Source organism: Bison bison, unplaced genomic scaffold (genome assembly GCF_000754665.1).
Source record: "Bison bison bison isolate TAMUID 2011002044 unplaced genomic scaffold, Bison_UMD1.0 scf7180017864160, whole genome shotgun sequence".
Lineage (NCBI taxonomy): Eukaryota > Metazoa > Chordata > Mammalia > Artiodactyla > Bovidae > Bison > Bison bison.
Window position 1 is genome coordinate 6,579,372 of NW_011494732.1, and position 15,662 is coordinate 6,595,033.

Consider the following 15,662-nt stretch of genomic DNA (forward strand, 5'->3'; position numbering starts at 1 on the left):
CCACACACACAATTCACCCCCCAGAAATGTACAATTCAATGGACTTTAGTTTATTCACAGAGTTGTGTGTCCATCATCACGGTTTTAGAGCGTTTTCATGGCCCACCTCCCAAAGAAACCCATACCCTGGAGCCCCTGCTCCCCAAACCCCCCACCCCCCTGCACGTCCCAACTCCTCCCTCTTGCGGCTTTAAAGGAGGTTGCGGATCCACTGGACCACACTCAGTGAGGATACTCACAGCAGTCGCCATGTACTGGGAGTCATGGGAGAAACTGATGTGAGTCACGCTGCTTCTGGAGTATCTGAAAGGCTCTGAGATTGCACTTTCTAAGGACATTGCATCAAGAATGTAAACTGTCCCCTCTGTGAAGCCAGCTCCCAGCAGAGCTCCTAAAATCACAAGTCGGAGAACAAGGGTTGAAAAAGGCTTTCACTGGTACTTTCCTGGTGGCCCAGGGGCTAAGACTGAGTTCCCAGTGCAGGGGGCCTGGGTTCAGTCTCTGGTTAGGGAACTAGATACCAATCCGTATCAGCACTTGCAGCTAAGAGTTCACATGCTGCAACTAAAGACTCGGCATGCCGAAACTAAGAACCACACAGCTAAATAAATAAATACATTTAAAAAAAAAAAAAGGAAAGAAAAGGACTACATTGACTCAAGAAATATCAACTCTGTGCTGAGCCTTGTCCTAGGTGCCAAGGAGACAGCAACGAACAGGAGAGACAAGGTCCTGAGAGGAAGAAGTAAACTGGAAAACATGGCACCATGGGATGAGACCAGGCGGTGCAGAGTTCTGCAGCATCCAGGGGGACCAGGCATCCCATCTGGCCTGGTGCGGGGACTGGGTCAAGGTCACCCTCCTGGAGCTGCTACAGCCGAAGGCAGAGCCATTTGGGTCTGCTTTTGGTTTAGAACCTAAGACAGGTGGATAAGATGAAAATACCTTCAGGGTTGTAGGTCAGACTCTGAACTCCAAGCCCCTTCTCAAAGACCCTGCTGAAGAGGTATTTTTTCTGTTCATAATCCCACACTTTGATCATCCCGCAAAAACTTCCGATGGCGATGAGGGGCTGGTATGGGTGGCAGGAGATGGCACAAATGGCATCCCTGGGCTCGACAAATAACTTCTCAAGTTTAGTCCCATCTACTGTCAGGTGGTACACTGACGCGTCTGATGTTCCGATGATAAAATTCCTGTTTGCCAAGGAGAGACCAACCCGTATCAGCACTTGCAGGGAACAGGGCATGCCAGCAATTCTGCTTCTAATTGCACACGAAACGCCTCTGTCGTCTATAATTTAGTGACATTATTAACCCAGCATCTCCAAAAATACGCCACCAAAACCCAACAGCCTCCATTTGCAAGTGAAAAAGCCCACATTTCTACATGTAAATTGAGTCATTAAGTATGCAGATGGACAGTCAGTTGTACAATTAGCTAATCTGCACATGCAAATATTCATTTGTGTATGCAAATATGGTGCTGGGTGCACACATACAGATGTGCCTGCAAATACAGCAAGGGTAATTAAGCAGGCTCACAGATAATTCTGTCTTGAAATGTTATGGCTATTCACTATCAAATCCCTTTAACCATAGAGCTAGGACAAACTCAGCTCAGAGAAAGGAGACCAACCTACAATGAAGGACTCCAGAGGTCACTGAGATCAGAGCCATTTCCAGCTTCCTATCACTAAACATTCTTAATAGGAGAATGATGTTTCACTTAGAAAAAAAAGATTAAACAGTGATCGTAATCAGCCAAGGAGATCCATCTCTGACCCAGGGAAAGGCCTAACTAGAAAGGCCAGGTTCCCTGTATTTCACATCCCAGGAACAGGAAGAATATACCACGGCACACAAACTAAAAGACACAGCTTTCTGACTGTTCCAATGATGAGGTTCATGAACGACTTCAACTGAGCGCTGAAGAAATGATGCTTTCGAGCTGTGTGCTGGAGAAGACTCTTGAGAGTCCCAAGGAGATCAAACCAGTCAATCCTAAAGGAAATAACTCTGAATATTCATTGGAAAAACTGATACTGAAGCTGAAGCTCCAATGCTTTGGCCACCTGACGTGAAGAGCCGACTCACTGGAAAAGAGCCTGATGCCGGGAAAGACTGAGGGCAGGAGGAGAAGGGGATGGCATCACCAACTCACTGGACATGAGTTTGAGCAAGCTCCGAAAGATAGTGAAGGACAGGGAAGCCTGGCATGCTGCCTGTAGTCCATGGGGTCGCAAAGACTCGGACACTCAGCGACTGAACAACAACAACAGTTAACAACTCACCTTACAACAAAATCGTCACTTTTTAGAGTGCAGTCTGGAGGATAGTTTGTATTTTCGGCTGGAGGGGCTGCTGGGGTCTTTGAAAAGGACAGGGATCTTATGGAGCTGAGTTTGAAGTGGCTGTACCAGTTCACAATGGAGAGGGTGTGATCATAGAACTTGATGTTGCCCCGAATGTCACCTGTGACAATATAGCTGAAAACAGAGGATAAAGTCAGTTTGTTAAATGATGGTGGTGGTGGTGGTGGTTTAGTCGCTAAGATGTGTCCAACTCTTTGTGATCCCATGGACTGCAGCCCGCCAGGCTCCTCTGTCCATGGGATTTCCCAGGCAAGAATACTGGAGTGGGTTGCCATTTCCTTCTCCAGGGGATCTTCCCGACCCAGGGATCGAAGCCAGGTCTCCTGCATTGTAGGTTAAATAATGATACTGAGTATCATCTATTGAACACATATGCCAGCCTCTGGACTCCAGGCGTTGTTAAAAACTTTCACTGAATATGGCCCCATGTGGCTGATTTTACTGTCATTCCCAGTTCATGTTTGGGAAACTAAGGTTTAAGGCCTGGGATTGCCAGATTTAGCAAGTAAAAATGCAGGATACTCAGTTAAATTTGAATTTCAGATGAACCACGAGTAAATTTCTAGGATAAGTATGTCCCAAATAGTGTATGCTCCCAAATGCAACTGCTTCATGCAGTATTTGGGACATTATATATATATATATATATATAAAATTTATTTTCTGCATCAGGTCTTAGTTGCAGCATGAGGGATCTTGAGTTCCACACTCAAATCCTTCATTGTGCAATGTGGGATCTAGTTTCCTGACCAGGGATTGAACCCAGAGTCCCCAGCATTGGAAGATCAGAGTCTTAGCCACTGGACAACCAGGGAAGTCCCGGGACACACTTAAACCTGGCAACCCTTTCAGGGCCACATGGCTAGACTATGCAGGGGTCCAAGTGTATGGAACACAAAGTCCATGCTCTCTGCTTTCCTCTGCCTTGCCCTCCAAGGTCAGTCCTGTGCAACGGCTGTGGGCAGTGATTTCCATTCTCTACCACAGACTACAGATGACAAGAGTCCAGCTACCATCCCTCTGAAGTCACACAGGCTGGCAATGGGACACAGGGAGACAACTGCTGTGAGAGGGATCGTAAAACCCTGTCCAGTCATCACAGCCAAAGGCAGTGCTGCGTGACAAAATGGTTTTTATTTCCTCAGAGCCATCCCAATGAGCTTGCTTTTTTTTAAGCCTCTGACATAATTCTAATCACGGGGGTAGGTGGGGGATGAATTTTCTCATATATATATATATTTATATATGAAAAGCGATTAAATGAGGTTTCTGATTAATAAGCAAGGCAAGTGGGCAGAGTAATTGGCTAGAACGGCATTCACTGCCCTCTGCTGGACAGAAACAGCAAAACAAGGAGAATTTTTTTTTTTTTTTCTCCTGTGTTTCTTAAGACTTTTTCCTGCAAGGGCTCCCTGGTCCTGGCTGGGGTTTTTTGTTTGTTTGTTTTGTTGTTGTTTTGGCCGCATCACTCAGCATGCAGGATCTTACTTCCCCAACGAGGGACTGAACCCTCATTCTCTCCCTTGGAAGTGCAGAGTCAACCACTGGACTGCAGAGGAAGTCCCCTGGCTGTGTTTTACTTAACATGGAGAGAGGGGAACCCCGGCATGGTTTTCCCTGGGTCCTATCTCTCAATGATTAAAGTTGACTGCTTCATCAAGTGTGATTCTACTGCTATCTTTTCCCACCAACTGGGTGAAGATGACGATCTGCATTTCTCTATGCAAGCCACATCAGGGCCTCACTGTTATTAAAGAAAGGGGAAGACCTTTAATATAGACCCTAAATTAAAGAAAGGAGAAGGAGAGCAACGGGCCTTTGGAGAGCAGAGGGCACAGTGACTCCCACTACGTGGGCAGGGTCCTCGTCATGAGGCAACTGTCTCTAGCACTTTGGGGAACTTCCCTAGCACCCTGACAAGGGCTGTTGTACCTAGAGCTCCCCTGTGCCAGAGAGCATGCTAAGAGTTTTACAATCCTTGGGACGTTCCCTTGTAGCCCAGTGGTTAGGACTCAGTGCTTCCACTGCAGGAGACATGGGTTCAGTCCCTGGTCAGGAAACTAAGATCCAGCAAGCCATCCTCACAAAATCACTCAGAGAGGGACAGTGTTACGGTGCCCACTTTACAGATGGAAGGATGGAGGTTTGGCACATTTAAGTCCCTTGTCCCAAATCACTCAGCAAGGAAGGAATGTATTTGGCATGTGAACCCCTTTATGTCTGAGGCTAAGGCATAAGGCTGGGATCAGTTGTGGATCCCCACAGCCCTTCAAAATCAAAGCGTTAAGGAACTCTATAAAGTTTTGTTGTATTTCATCTTTTCATGATTGGCAAATGTTATTTTGTCATCAGAAAAAAAATAGCTCTTTATGCCATTTTCTTCCACTGAAAGAATGTAACATTTAGGGTGTGAAATAAGTGTAATTAGAGCAGAAGAAAAAAACAAAACAGTTACTTTTTGTTTCACCAACCCCAAAGGGTTGCGTTTAAAAGTAATGCATGCCCATGCAATTTTTTTTTAAATAAAAGCAACCCAATTAGTACAAATGAGACTATAAAAAGAAGTAAATCCACCCCTGTCCTTAATCTTGGTTCTCAGTTCTTTTCCTCAGAGGCAGCCAGTGTTCCCAGTTAAATTGGTTCTCCCCAGAAACAATCTTTGCATATACAAAATATCTATCTACCTCCAAAAGGGTTTTTAGATAAGTTTATAATCATCTACAGCTACTTTTTCATTCACTAATTACCTGTCAACTGTAGCGAGCACAGTGATACCCTCCTTCTGCAAATGAACCAGTTTGCAAGGTTTGATATGGGGAAAGCCCATGGAGGAGGAGGCAGATGGCGGTGGGCGGTAAATGTCCCAGACAACCAGCTTCCCTTCCATCGTCGCGGACAGTATTTGGGTTAAATTCAAATGAAAGACAGACTGGCTAAATTTTCCCACGAGCTTGTTGAATGTCTGTATTTCAAAAGACAGGTTACACGTTATATGTACAAGTTATCGTTGATGGTAAATATAAAACAAAACATTTATCAGCACAACATTTTATAATGTTTTACCTAAATATAGTAGGAAAAAAATAAAGTTAAAAAAATAACTTAAAAAACACTTCCCTGAGGATTGCCATGATCCAGGCAGTTCTGAACCTCTGAGGGTTTGCTAAGAGCAAGTGAAGGGCTACGTACGGGCTTAAATGGTTTGCTTAAAGCAAAAGAAATAGTGGTTAATCATTGTTTATACCTGCACAACTTCTCTTTCAGAGTTTTCAGAGACTGATAAGGAAACTAATGTCCGTCATGAACAAAAGCATGCTCCAGCTGTAAAAAATCATAAAACAATTCTCCCAGTCTTCTTCTGATCATAAATCATCTTCCCATCAGTGGAAAGTAAGTGCTTTACACAGAAATGCCCCCAAGATTCCTTAGTAAATGTATGCTACGTAGGATAAGGCACCAGGCCATCTTTCTCTGACAGTGTCCTAGAGATGAAGTATAGAAAGAACGCAGAGCAGCGAGTGAACCCTTGGTGAATGTTTACTGAATGAATACACGAAGGAAGTCAGTGATCTGTCTTATGATACAGCAAGTCTGCTGTCTGGCTCTACTTAGGCAGAGAAAATCCTAGGGTAGACCTCTGTGAGGTCAGTAGAAGTACAACTGGTCAAGCACGAACAATAGCACATTCTGTCTAAAAGCAGCCCTGTTCAACACGAGGCGTTTTTATCATTTCAAACTGCAGCCCATTTTCATTCTTTGTGGATTCCATTTTCGTGAATTTACCTACATGCTGAAATGTATGTGTAACCTCCAAAGCAATCCTCGTGGCACCTCACAATCATTTGCAGATGTGTGCGTGTGCCGAGTGGCAAAAAACTTGACATTCCCAGCTGAGGTCAAGCAAGGCAATTCTCTGTCTGGTTTCAGCTCTCAGGAAGCAAGTGTCCTTAGCCTGGTCTTTACTGCCATGATATTTGCTCTTTTTTGGGGGGGCGATTATTGGTGATTTTGGTATTTAAATTGGCTCCTGAACATAGTATTAAAATACCATATGGTGCTCTTGGAACACGAGAAGGCTGTGACATGCCTTCCAGAGAATTCACCTGTGTTAGATAAGCCTCATTCAGGCATGAGTTCTACCTGGTGCTGTCAACCTTGAGTCTAATGTTAAGGAACTAACGTTATAAATTAAATACGGTGTCTTTAAACAGAAATATATGTAAAACAAGGTCATGGATCTGTCAGTCGATGAAAGTATGGTGGTGACCCTAAGCTGGCAGGAACCTGTTCTTACAACTCTCCTAGGAGCAACGATTCAGCATCCACTAATTCAGGTCTAAAGAGACCTTACAGAATTTAACTATGGCAAATAACGAGAATCGACTATTTAGTTTTTGATACTTCGAGTTATAAAAAGCTGAGTTTGCAGACAGAATCATCTTCTTGCCTTGTGTCCACTGTCTCTCTCTATTTTTTCTTCCTGCATGCTTGCTTGAAAAGTAAAGTTTTATAGACTGAATCAAAAAAGAAGAAAGGAAACAGAAAAACCATCATAAGGTGCATACTGAGAGCAGGTTACACGAGTATCAGAAACAGAACCTGATGCAGGAGACAGGACTCAAGGTCCACCCCCGGTGCAATCGCTCAAGGAGAGCCGGCCGGATAAAATGCTTCTGCTAACACCTGGCTCACCACCCTCCTACTGGACCTTAAACAGCTAAACACCCAATATCCGTTTTTAAAATTTGGTTTTGGCTGCGCTGGGTCTCAGTTGTGGCACACAGGATCTTACGTTGTGGCTCGCGGGCTTCTCTAGTTATGGCACATGGGCTCACTTCAGTTGTGGTGCGTGGGCTTGGTTGCTCCAAGGCATGTGGGATCTTAATTCCATGACCAGGGAACGAACCCACGTCCCCTGCATTGGAAGGTGGATTCTTAACCACTGGACCACCAGGAAAGTCCCTCCATATCATTTTTTAATTGTTCTGAAAACTAAGAAGCTTAAGGATCCACTCATGTCCAATGACTTTACTTAGTGACTAGTGAAGTCACTCAGTCGTGTCCGACTCTTTGCGACCCCATGGACTGTAGCCTACCAGGCTCCTCTGTCCATGGGGTTTTCCAGGCAAGAGTACTGGAGTGGGTTGCCATTTCCTTCTCCAGGGGATCTTCCCAACACAGGGACTGAACCCGGGTCTCCCGCATTGTAAGCGGACGCTTTTACCATCTGAGCCACCAGGGAAGTCTTTACTTACATCACCCCAAATTAACTTTCATCCTTTGTCACAGGCACACATACATTATAAAAGCCACCACTTTCTTGGGTATTTGCTTGTGGTAGTAAATTTCCTTTGCTATTTATTTTCAATATTGCAGGATAAATTTATAATTTTTTCAAACTTTTAATTTTGTATTGGGGTATAGTCAATTAACAATATTGTGGCCGTTTCAGGTGAATAGCTAAGGGACTAAGCCATACGTATACATGTACCTCTTTGCCATTTATTTGTATTCTATATTATTTTGAAAAACCCTTCCATTATTTTAAATTGACCATTCAGTATGGTAAAGGACCTAAGTAAAAATTTCAAATTATTTCCCAATATCAGGACACACACAGAGCACCCCAAAGTGACTAGGCTGACACACACATGCTTATTTCCTACAAAGTCAGGCATATAAAAGCACAACAGGCATACTCACTTTTTCTGTTAAAAGTGGGGCACTGTGAACAAGAATGCCTCCCTCTGGATACTGATAAGCACAGAAAAAAAAAATCACTACTTTAAAAACAGACATTTCCAAAAGAAAAGCAACATAACAGCAAAATCAAAACAAATGCATCAAAACGGGGTCAGAGCTTTTCAATTTCTACAGGGAGGAGAACCTGCTGTCTCCAGGAACATCTGAAAACATGCTGAAAGAAAATAAATAATGCCACAAATGACTGTGATTTTAAGTCGTTGTTAATGTAGATCTGACTTCTGCATTTTTAAGGTTTTAAGCTATCATTAATACCTGAAGTAATGAGTTATCACTGTAAATCAGCAACTCAATTGTCTTGCATTTTTTATTGAGGGAAAATTCACATAACATAAAGTTAATCTTTAACCATTTTAAAGTGTACACCTGAGTGGCTTCTAGTACATAACCAGTGCTATGCAACTGTTATTCTCTTTGGTTCCAGGACACTTCCATCACCCCAAAAGGAACCCCCCCTATCATCAAGCAATCACCCCCCATCCCCTACTCCTCCATTCCCTGACAGCCACCATTCTTCTTCCTGTCTCTATGGATTCAGGTATTCTGAAAACTTCCTATGAATGGGATCATATGGTGTTTGGCTTTTTGTGTCTGGCTTCTTTCATTCAGCCTAATGTTCCCAAGGTTCATCCACAGTTGCAGTAGGTGTCAGCACTTCATTCCTTTTAAAGACTAGGTTATGTTCCATATGTGGATAGACCACACTGGGTTTATCCATTCATGAGTTGATGGACATTTGCTCCTATCTTTTGGGTATTGTGTATAATGCTGTTGCTGTGAATATCTGTATATAAGTATCTGTTTGAATGCCTGTTTTCAATTCTTTTGGGTATATACCTGAAAACTGGTGGGTCATATGGTAATTTTATGTTTACATTTTTATGTCTTTTTAATATCATGATTTTGCCCTGTGTCAGTATACATTATCACCAATCTGTTTGCTAATCGGGGGTTCAGGATGGGGGACACATGTACACCCATGGCTGATTCATGTCAATGTGTGGCAAAAACCACTACAATATTGTAAAGTAATTAGCTTCCAATTAAAATAAATTAATTAATTTTTTAAAAAAGGGAAAAGAGTCCAAGATTTGAAAACTCCTATATCTTAGGCCTTAAATACATTCAAAAAATATTCATTAATTTAAAAAATTAAATAGAATTTAAATTATGTGCTTCTGACTTAATATGCTAATTTTCAGTGGGACTAAAATAAATGCTATAATTAAATCAAAACACTTTAATATGTTTATTGCTTTTTAAGTAGATACTATATTGTTACATTACCAAAACATCTGTACTCAAAGAATAAACAGATACTTGTCCATATATTTAAAACAAATGAAAACAGTTTTACTTACCCACGTATAATATATTACTTGTGTTTTACTATTGCTCACCAATTCTTTATTATTTGTTGGATTAAAAATTAGGTAGTTCTGAAATATAAAATATTAAAATATATTGTTATAATAAAAAATTTTCTGTTTCTCTCTGGTTAAATTGAATGTTGCTGCTGCTGCTGCTGTTGCTAAGTCGCTTCAGTCGTGTCCGACTCTGTGCGACCCCGTAGACAGCAGCCCACCACGGTCCCCTGTCCCTGGGATTCTCCAGGCAAGAACACTGGAATGGGTTGCCATTTCCTTCTCCAATGCATGAAAGTGAAAAGTGAAAGTGAAGTCACTCAGTAGTGTCTGACTCCTAGTGACCCCATGGACTGCAGCCTACCAGGGTCCTCCGTCCATGGGATTTGCCAGGCAAAATAAATAATATTTTGGGGACTTCCCTGGTGGTCCAATGGTTAGGTCTCTATACTTCCCCTGCAGGGGGCATAGGTTCAATCCCTGGTGGAGGAACTAAGATCCCACAAGCCAGGTGGTGTGGCCAAAAAATAAAATAAAATTAAATAATATTTTTAATTAAAATAAATAACCGAGTATGAATATAAAACAGAAAACACATGGCATTTTAGAAGCAATAGGAATATAACTGAAATACTGAGTGTGAAAATTAATAAACTCGAGTTTCCTTTCTTATTTAGTCTTATTTACTGTAATTCATCATCTATAAATTGGAACAAGCAAAAGTAAACCAGTATTCACCAATAACCTTTATTCTGTGTCCTTTTAGACAAAGGCTGCTGTGTACTGATTTCTAAATTTGACGGGGCCACAAGGGAACTTGGAATGAATGCAAAATATTGGAAAGATTTTCTGATTCCTGCCAAGATGGTGAATAGCATGGGTTGCCTGGCTCCCTTCCCAAAAACCAACCCTGTGGATACTATAGAAGTGAAGGAAACCTGAAATGCAGAACAACTACAACAAATGAGGAATCCCTGCGGACACTTAAGTGCAAGTCTTGAAATGATATGTGTGCAGGAGGCAGGTGGCTGCAATCTGACAGGAAGGGGTGCGCAGGAGGCAGCTTTGAGAGACAGGTTCAAGAAATGCTTTTTAAGTTCCGTTCCTGCCCCTTCCACCCCATCACCGACTCCTTGCCCCTTGCTTGCTGCATCACTTCAGGAATGTAAGCTACCATGGCTAATGTCTGAGGATCAATTTCAGGACAGCACAAAGGTCTGGGTGGGGTGAAGACCTAGTGAAAGGAAGTACATGGATGAGGCTTCACAAAGACTGAAAATCAGCCTCAAGTCACCTCAGTCTCTGATTAGATGGAGGTGACTGCTTTGCCAAAGGCCCCAAAGAAGCAAAACTAAGTCTTCCTTGGAGGAAGTTATTATCATCCTGAGCCTCAAATTATTCCTATTCTTTTTAAAGTACAACATCAGGCATTCAATGAAAAATAACCAGGCATATGAAAGAGTCATATGACTGAAAAGGAGGGAGATGAGTGATCTACAGAAAGAGAACACCAGATAATTTTTATGGCTGAGTGTTCCACTGAATGTATGTACCACATCTTCTTTATCCATTCACCTGTTGATGGACACTTAGGTGGCTTCCACATCTTGGTAATTGTAAATAATGCTACTTTGAACATTGAGGTGCGTGTATCTTTGTGAACCAGTAATTTTTTCCAGATATATGCCCAGGAGTGGAATTTCTGAGTCATATGGAAGTTCTATTATTAGCTTTTTGAAAAACCTCTATATTGTTTTCCAATGGCTGAACCAATTTACATTCCCAGGTGTACAAGGGTTCCCTTTGCTCCACACCCTCACCAATATTTGCTATATGTGGCCTTTTTGATGATAGCCATTCTGATATGTGTGAGGAGATAGCTCATTGTGGTTTTGATTGGCATTTCCCTGATGATTAGCCACAAGATAACTCTATTTTTAAAAAGAATCAAATGGAACTTTTAGATCTGAAAAAAAAAATAGCTTTAAAAACTCAAAATATGGTTTAACAGAAAATTAAATATAGCCAAATAAATAATTCGTTAGTAGAAAAGGAGCTACCAGGGAAGCCCAATTAACAGTAAAAAAGGAAGATAAATTACAGGAGAAAAGATCCAGAATGAAGCATAAAGACACAGAAGAACAGAAAAGAGAATAAAAGACCTTTGGGACAGGCTGAAAAGGTCTAACTTACATATAGCTGGAGTCCCGGAAGGAAAGGAAAGAAAGAATGTGGCAGAAATAATGTTTGAAGAGACAATGGCCAGAGTTTTCCAAAACTGAGGAAACATGGCATCTCAAGTTCAAAAAACCCAAAGGATAAAGTTTAAAAAAAAAAAACAAAACCAACAACATGTCCATACACACATATATACACCATCCATTGAAAAACTGCTGAAAACCAAGAGAAAATCTTAAAAGCAGCTAGAGGTGGGGGAAAAGACACAACTTTTAAAAAAATTTCGCAGTAAGGTTGACAGTTGTGGGACTTCCCTGATGGTCCAGTAGTTAAGAATCCACCCATCAATGCAGGGGTCATGGGTTCAATCCCTGGTCCAGGAAGATTCCACATGCTAAGCAGCAACTAAGCCCTAGAGTCCATGCTCTGCCATAAGAGAAGCCACCTCAATGAGAAGCTCTCACACCACAACTAGAGAAGAGTCCCTGCTCACAACTAGAGAAAGCTCGTACGCAGCAACAAAGATCCAGTATAGCCAAAAACATTTTTTGTAATTTTTTAAAATAAAATTCTATAAAATTAAAAACTAAAAATGGGGAGACCCATTGGGAAGCTATTAAAAAAAAAACAACAATGTCCATTTGATTAGGGATACCAGTGACCGTGAGCAGCACAGCTCTGTTAGAGCGGTGGGTGGGTGGAGGACAGATGGGACGAGGAAAATGTCCATCCACAGAGGATGGATAAATAAGTCCTGCAACACTCAAAGAGCAAAAAACAAAACAGCAGTGAAGGTGAATAGGAATTACAGCTCAAAGATTGACATGAGCGATTCTCAGAAACAACGATGAGCAGATCAAACAATTATTCTGATTCCAAACATGTGCATGCTTGGTCATTTCAGTCATGTCTGACTCTTTGCAGCCCCATGGACTGTAGCCTGCCAGGCTCCTCTGTCCATGGGATTCTCCAGGCAAGAATACAGAGCGGGTTGCCATTTCCTACTTCAGGGGATCTTCCTGACCCCAGGCGTTGAACCCACGGCTCCTGCAGCTCCTGCACTGGCAGGTGGATTCTTTACCACTGAGCCACCAGGGAAGACCCAATCACAAATATAGAAAGGTCAAAAACAGGCAAAATGAAAACAGATAGTATTAAGAGATACATAAGTCACTGGAGAAAAGTATAAAGGAAAGCACAGGCATGAATAATACAAAATTTGGGATAATGGTTAACTTCTGGGAGCAAGACTGAGGATGAGATCAGGAAGGGGAACACAGGGGCCCCCTAGGGTTAAGGTAACGTTCTATTCCATGATCCTGTGATGAGCACACAGGTACATTTTATTTTCTCCTCTACAATGTACACATTTTGCACGTATGCCTTATTTAGCAACAAAACACAAAGAGGTCAAATATTTCCTGCAAAAAAATAAAAAGGAAATGAGACGAGGAAGTAGAGAAAGCAAGTGTGGACGGCGCTTCTGAGAAGTTTGCCTGTAAAGAGGAGCAGGGGGCGTAGCTGGAAGATGTGGGGTCAGAGCATTCTCTCAGGATCAGTGGTCCAAAAGCATGTTTATGCGTAGTACAGGGAGAGATGAGAGCTGCAGAAGGGCCTCAGGCAGCCAGGAACTAGTGCCCTGGCCCTTCACTGCAGTCAGAGGGAAAAAGAGAAGACGGTGAGGTTGAAGGTGTGTGGCAGATTTACAGGGCTTCCCAGGTGGCTCAGTGGGTAAAGGATCCACCTACAATGCAGGAGACACTGGTTCGATCCCTGGGTCAGGAAGATCCCCTGGAGGAGGGCATGGCAACCCACTCCAGTATTCTTGCCTAGAGAATCCCATGGACGGAGGAGCCTGGCAGGCTACATTCCACAGGGTTGCAAAGAGTCGGACATGACTAAAAGAACTTCACACACACACACACACACACACACACACACACACACACACACGGCAGGTTTGGGAGGGAGAACAGGCTGGTGTTTGTATCTGACGGCTTCCATTTTTCTCAGTGAAACAGGAGGGGTAGGGGTCATCAGCTGAGTATGGGAGGCAGGGCAGTGGGAGATGGGAGGAGCAGGTATGAAACTGTTGTCTCTAGAAATGAAAACGACAGCCTACCAGAGCAGCCAGGCCAGGCTGAGAGCCCTCTTGAAAGTCGTGACTGAATTTTAAGTAAGACGAATCCGCTCAGTTGGGTGGTTCTCATCAGCGACATTCAGCCCTCTGGGGCCTGGATCCAGAGGACGCTGCCTGTGGGAGGCGCCCAGGGCTTGGGGGGAGGGGGCCGAGAGTTTGCGCAGTGCTGTCCACAGTACTTTCTGAGGGGATGGAGATATTCTATCTCGTGTGTTGTCAACAAGGGTAACCACCGGCTCCACGTGGATGATGAGTGGTTGAAATGTGGCTAGTGAGACCAAGGAAATGAATGTGCGCTTTTATTTTAACCAATTTAAACTGAAATAGCCATGTGTATTTAGCAAAGCTGCAGTATAGAAGTCAGCTGCATTTCTATACGCTAGCGATGAACATTCAGAGAAAAAAGTTAAGAAAACAATTCCACATGAAAAGCATAAAAACATAAGCATAAAAAATACTCAGGAATAAATTTAGCCAAGGAAGTGAAAGATTTGTACATTGAAAATTACAAAACACTGCTGAGACAGACTTTTTGACACAGTAGGAGTGAGAGAAGGTGGAATGATTTGAGAAAGTACCATTGAAATATATATACTACCATATGTAAAATAGTTAGCCAGTGGGCATTTGCTGTATGACTTAGGGACCCTGAAGCTGGTGCTCTGTGACAACCTAGAGGGGTGGGGTGGGGAGGCAGTGGGGGGTTCAAGAGTGGGGGCCATACATATACATATCTATAGTGGATTCGGGTTGATGTATGGCAGAAACCATCACAATACTGTAATTATCCAATTAAAAATAAAATACAACTAAAAACCTGGTGAGATAAAAAAAAAACACTGCTGAAAGAAATTAAAGATTATATAAATAAATAGAAAAACATATTGTGCTCCTGGGTTGGAAGGAAATACTATTAAGATGACAATACTACCCAAAGGGATCTACAGATTCAGTGCAATGTATATCAAAATCCCCAAAATATTTTTGGTATCTCATCCTAAATATCCAAGTATGACTGGTAACTCTAAGAAGTAAGGAAATTTGGGACCTCCCTGGTGGTCCAGTGGTTAAGACTCCAGCTCACAATCCAGGGAGTCTGGGTTCAATCCCTCATCAGGGAACTAGATCCTGCTTGCTACAAGTAAGACCTAACACAGCCAAATAAATTTTTTTTTAAGTAAGAAATTATTTTTTTCTGGGAGCAGGAAGAATGTTGGTGGAGGGGGAGAAAGAGAGAAAATGAATATAAAACTGATAATGATGTGTGTCTGGCTGAGTCCAGTCACCCAGACCCCAGCTTGGGTTCTAGTTCACACAAGCAGCACACGTCCTTACCACAGCGCCTGGGACACAGTGCAATAAGTGCAGGGGAACAAAGGCTACGAGGTTGACTGAGACAATACAGAGCAGCAGAGTCATCGCTCTTGGTGCCCTTGGCAAGTCGCCTCATGCAAATCAAGAATACTGATAATTGCCCTATATGAAGAGCAGTTCAGAGCATGCTTCTAGAATAAGAAAAGCTAGGTGACTGTAGACCAATTATTTGATAATAGCACTAATATTAATTCCACAGTAACCTCATCCTTGGAAGGAAAGTTATGACCAACCTAGATAGCATATTCAAAAGCAGAGACATTACTTTGCCAACAAAGGTCTGTCTAGTCAAGGCTATGGTTTTTCCAGTGGTCATGTATGGATGTGAGAGTTGGACTGTGAAGAAGGCTGAGTGCCGAAGAATTGATGCCTTTGAACTGTGGTGTTGGAGAAGACTCTTGAGAGTCCCTTGGACTGCAAGGAGATCCAACCAGTCCATTCTGAAGGAGATCAGCCCTGGGATTTCTTT

The 15,662-nt window shown here is 42.6% G+C and overlaps 1 protein-coding gene across 1 annotated transcript in view; it reads right to left on the reverse strand.

Moving 5' to 3' along the window:
* Window positions 1-15,662, reverse strand: part of WDR66 (WD repeat domain 66) — a 74,514-nt gene that overhangs the window by 37,267 nt on the left and 21,585 nt on the right. The window contains exons 10-15 of the mRNA XM_010841332.1: window positions 9,499-9,576; window positions 8,078-8,128; window positions 5,122-5,336; window positions 2,294-2,488; window positions 946-1,196; window positions 240-391 (exon numbers count right to left, since the gene is read on the reverse strand). Coding sequence (XP_010839634.1) covers window positions 240-391; window positions 946-1,196; window positions 2,294-2,488; window positions 5,122-5,336; window positions 8,078-8,128; window positions 9,499-9,576 — 942 coding nt within the window. The remainder of the gene's footprint in view (window positions 1-239; window positions 392-945; window positions 1,197-2,293; window positions 2,489-5,121; window positions 5,337-8,077; window positions 8,129-9,498; window positions 9,577-15,662) is intronic.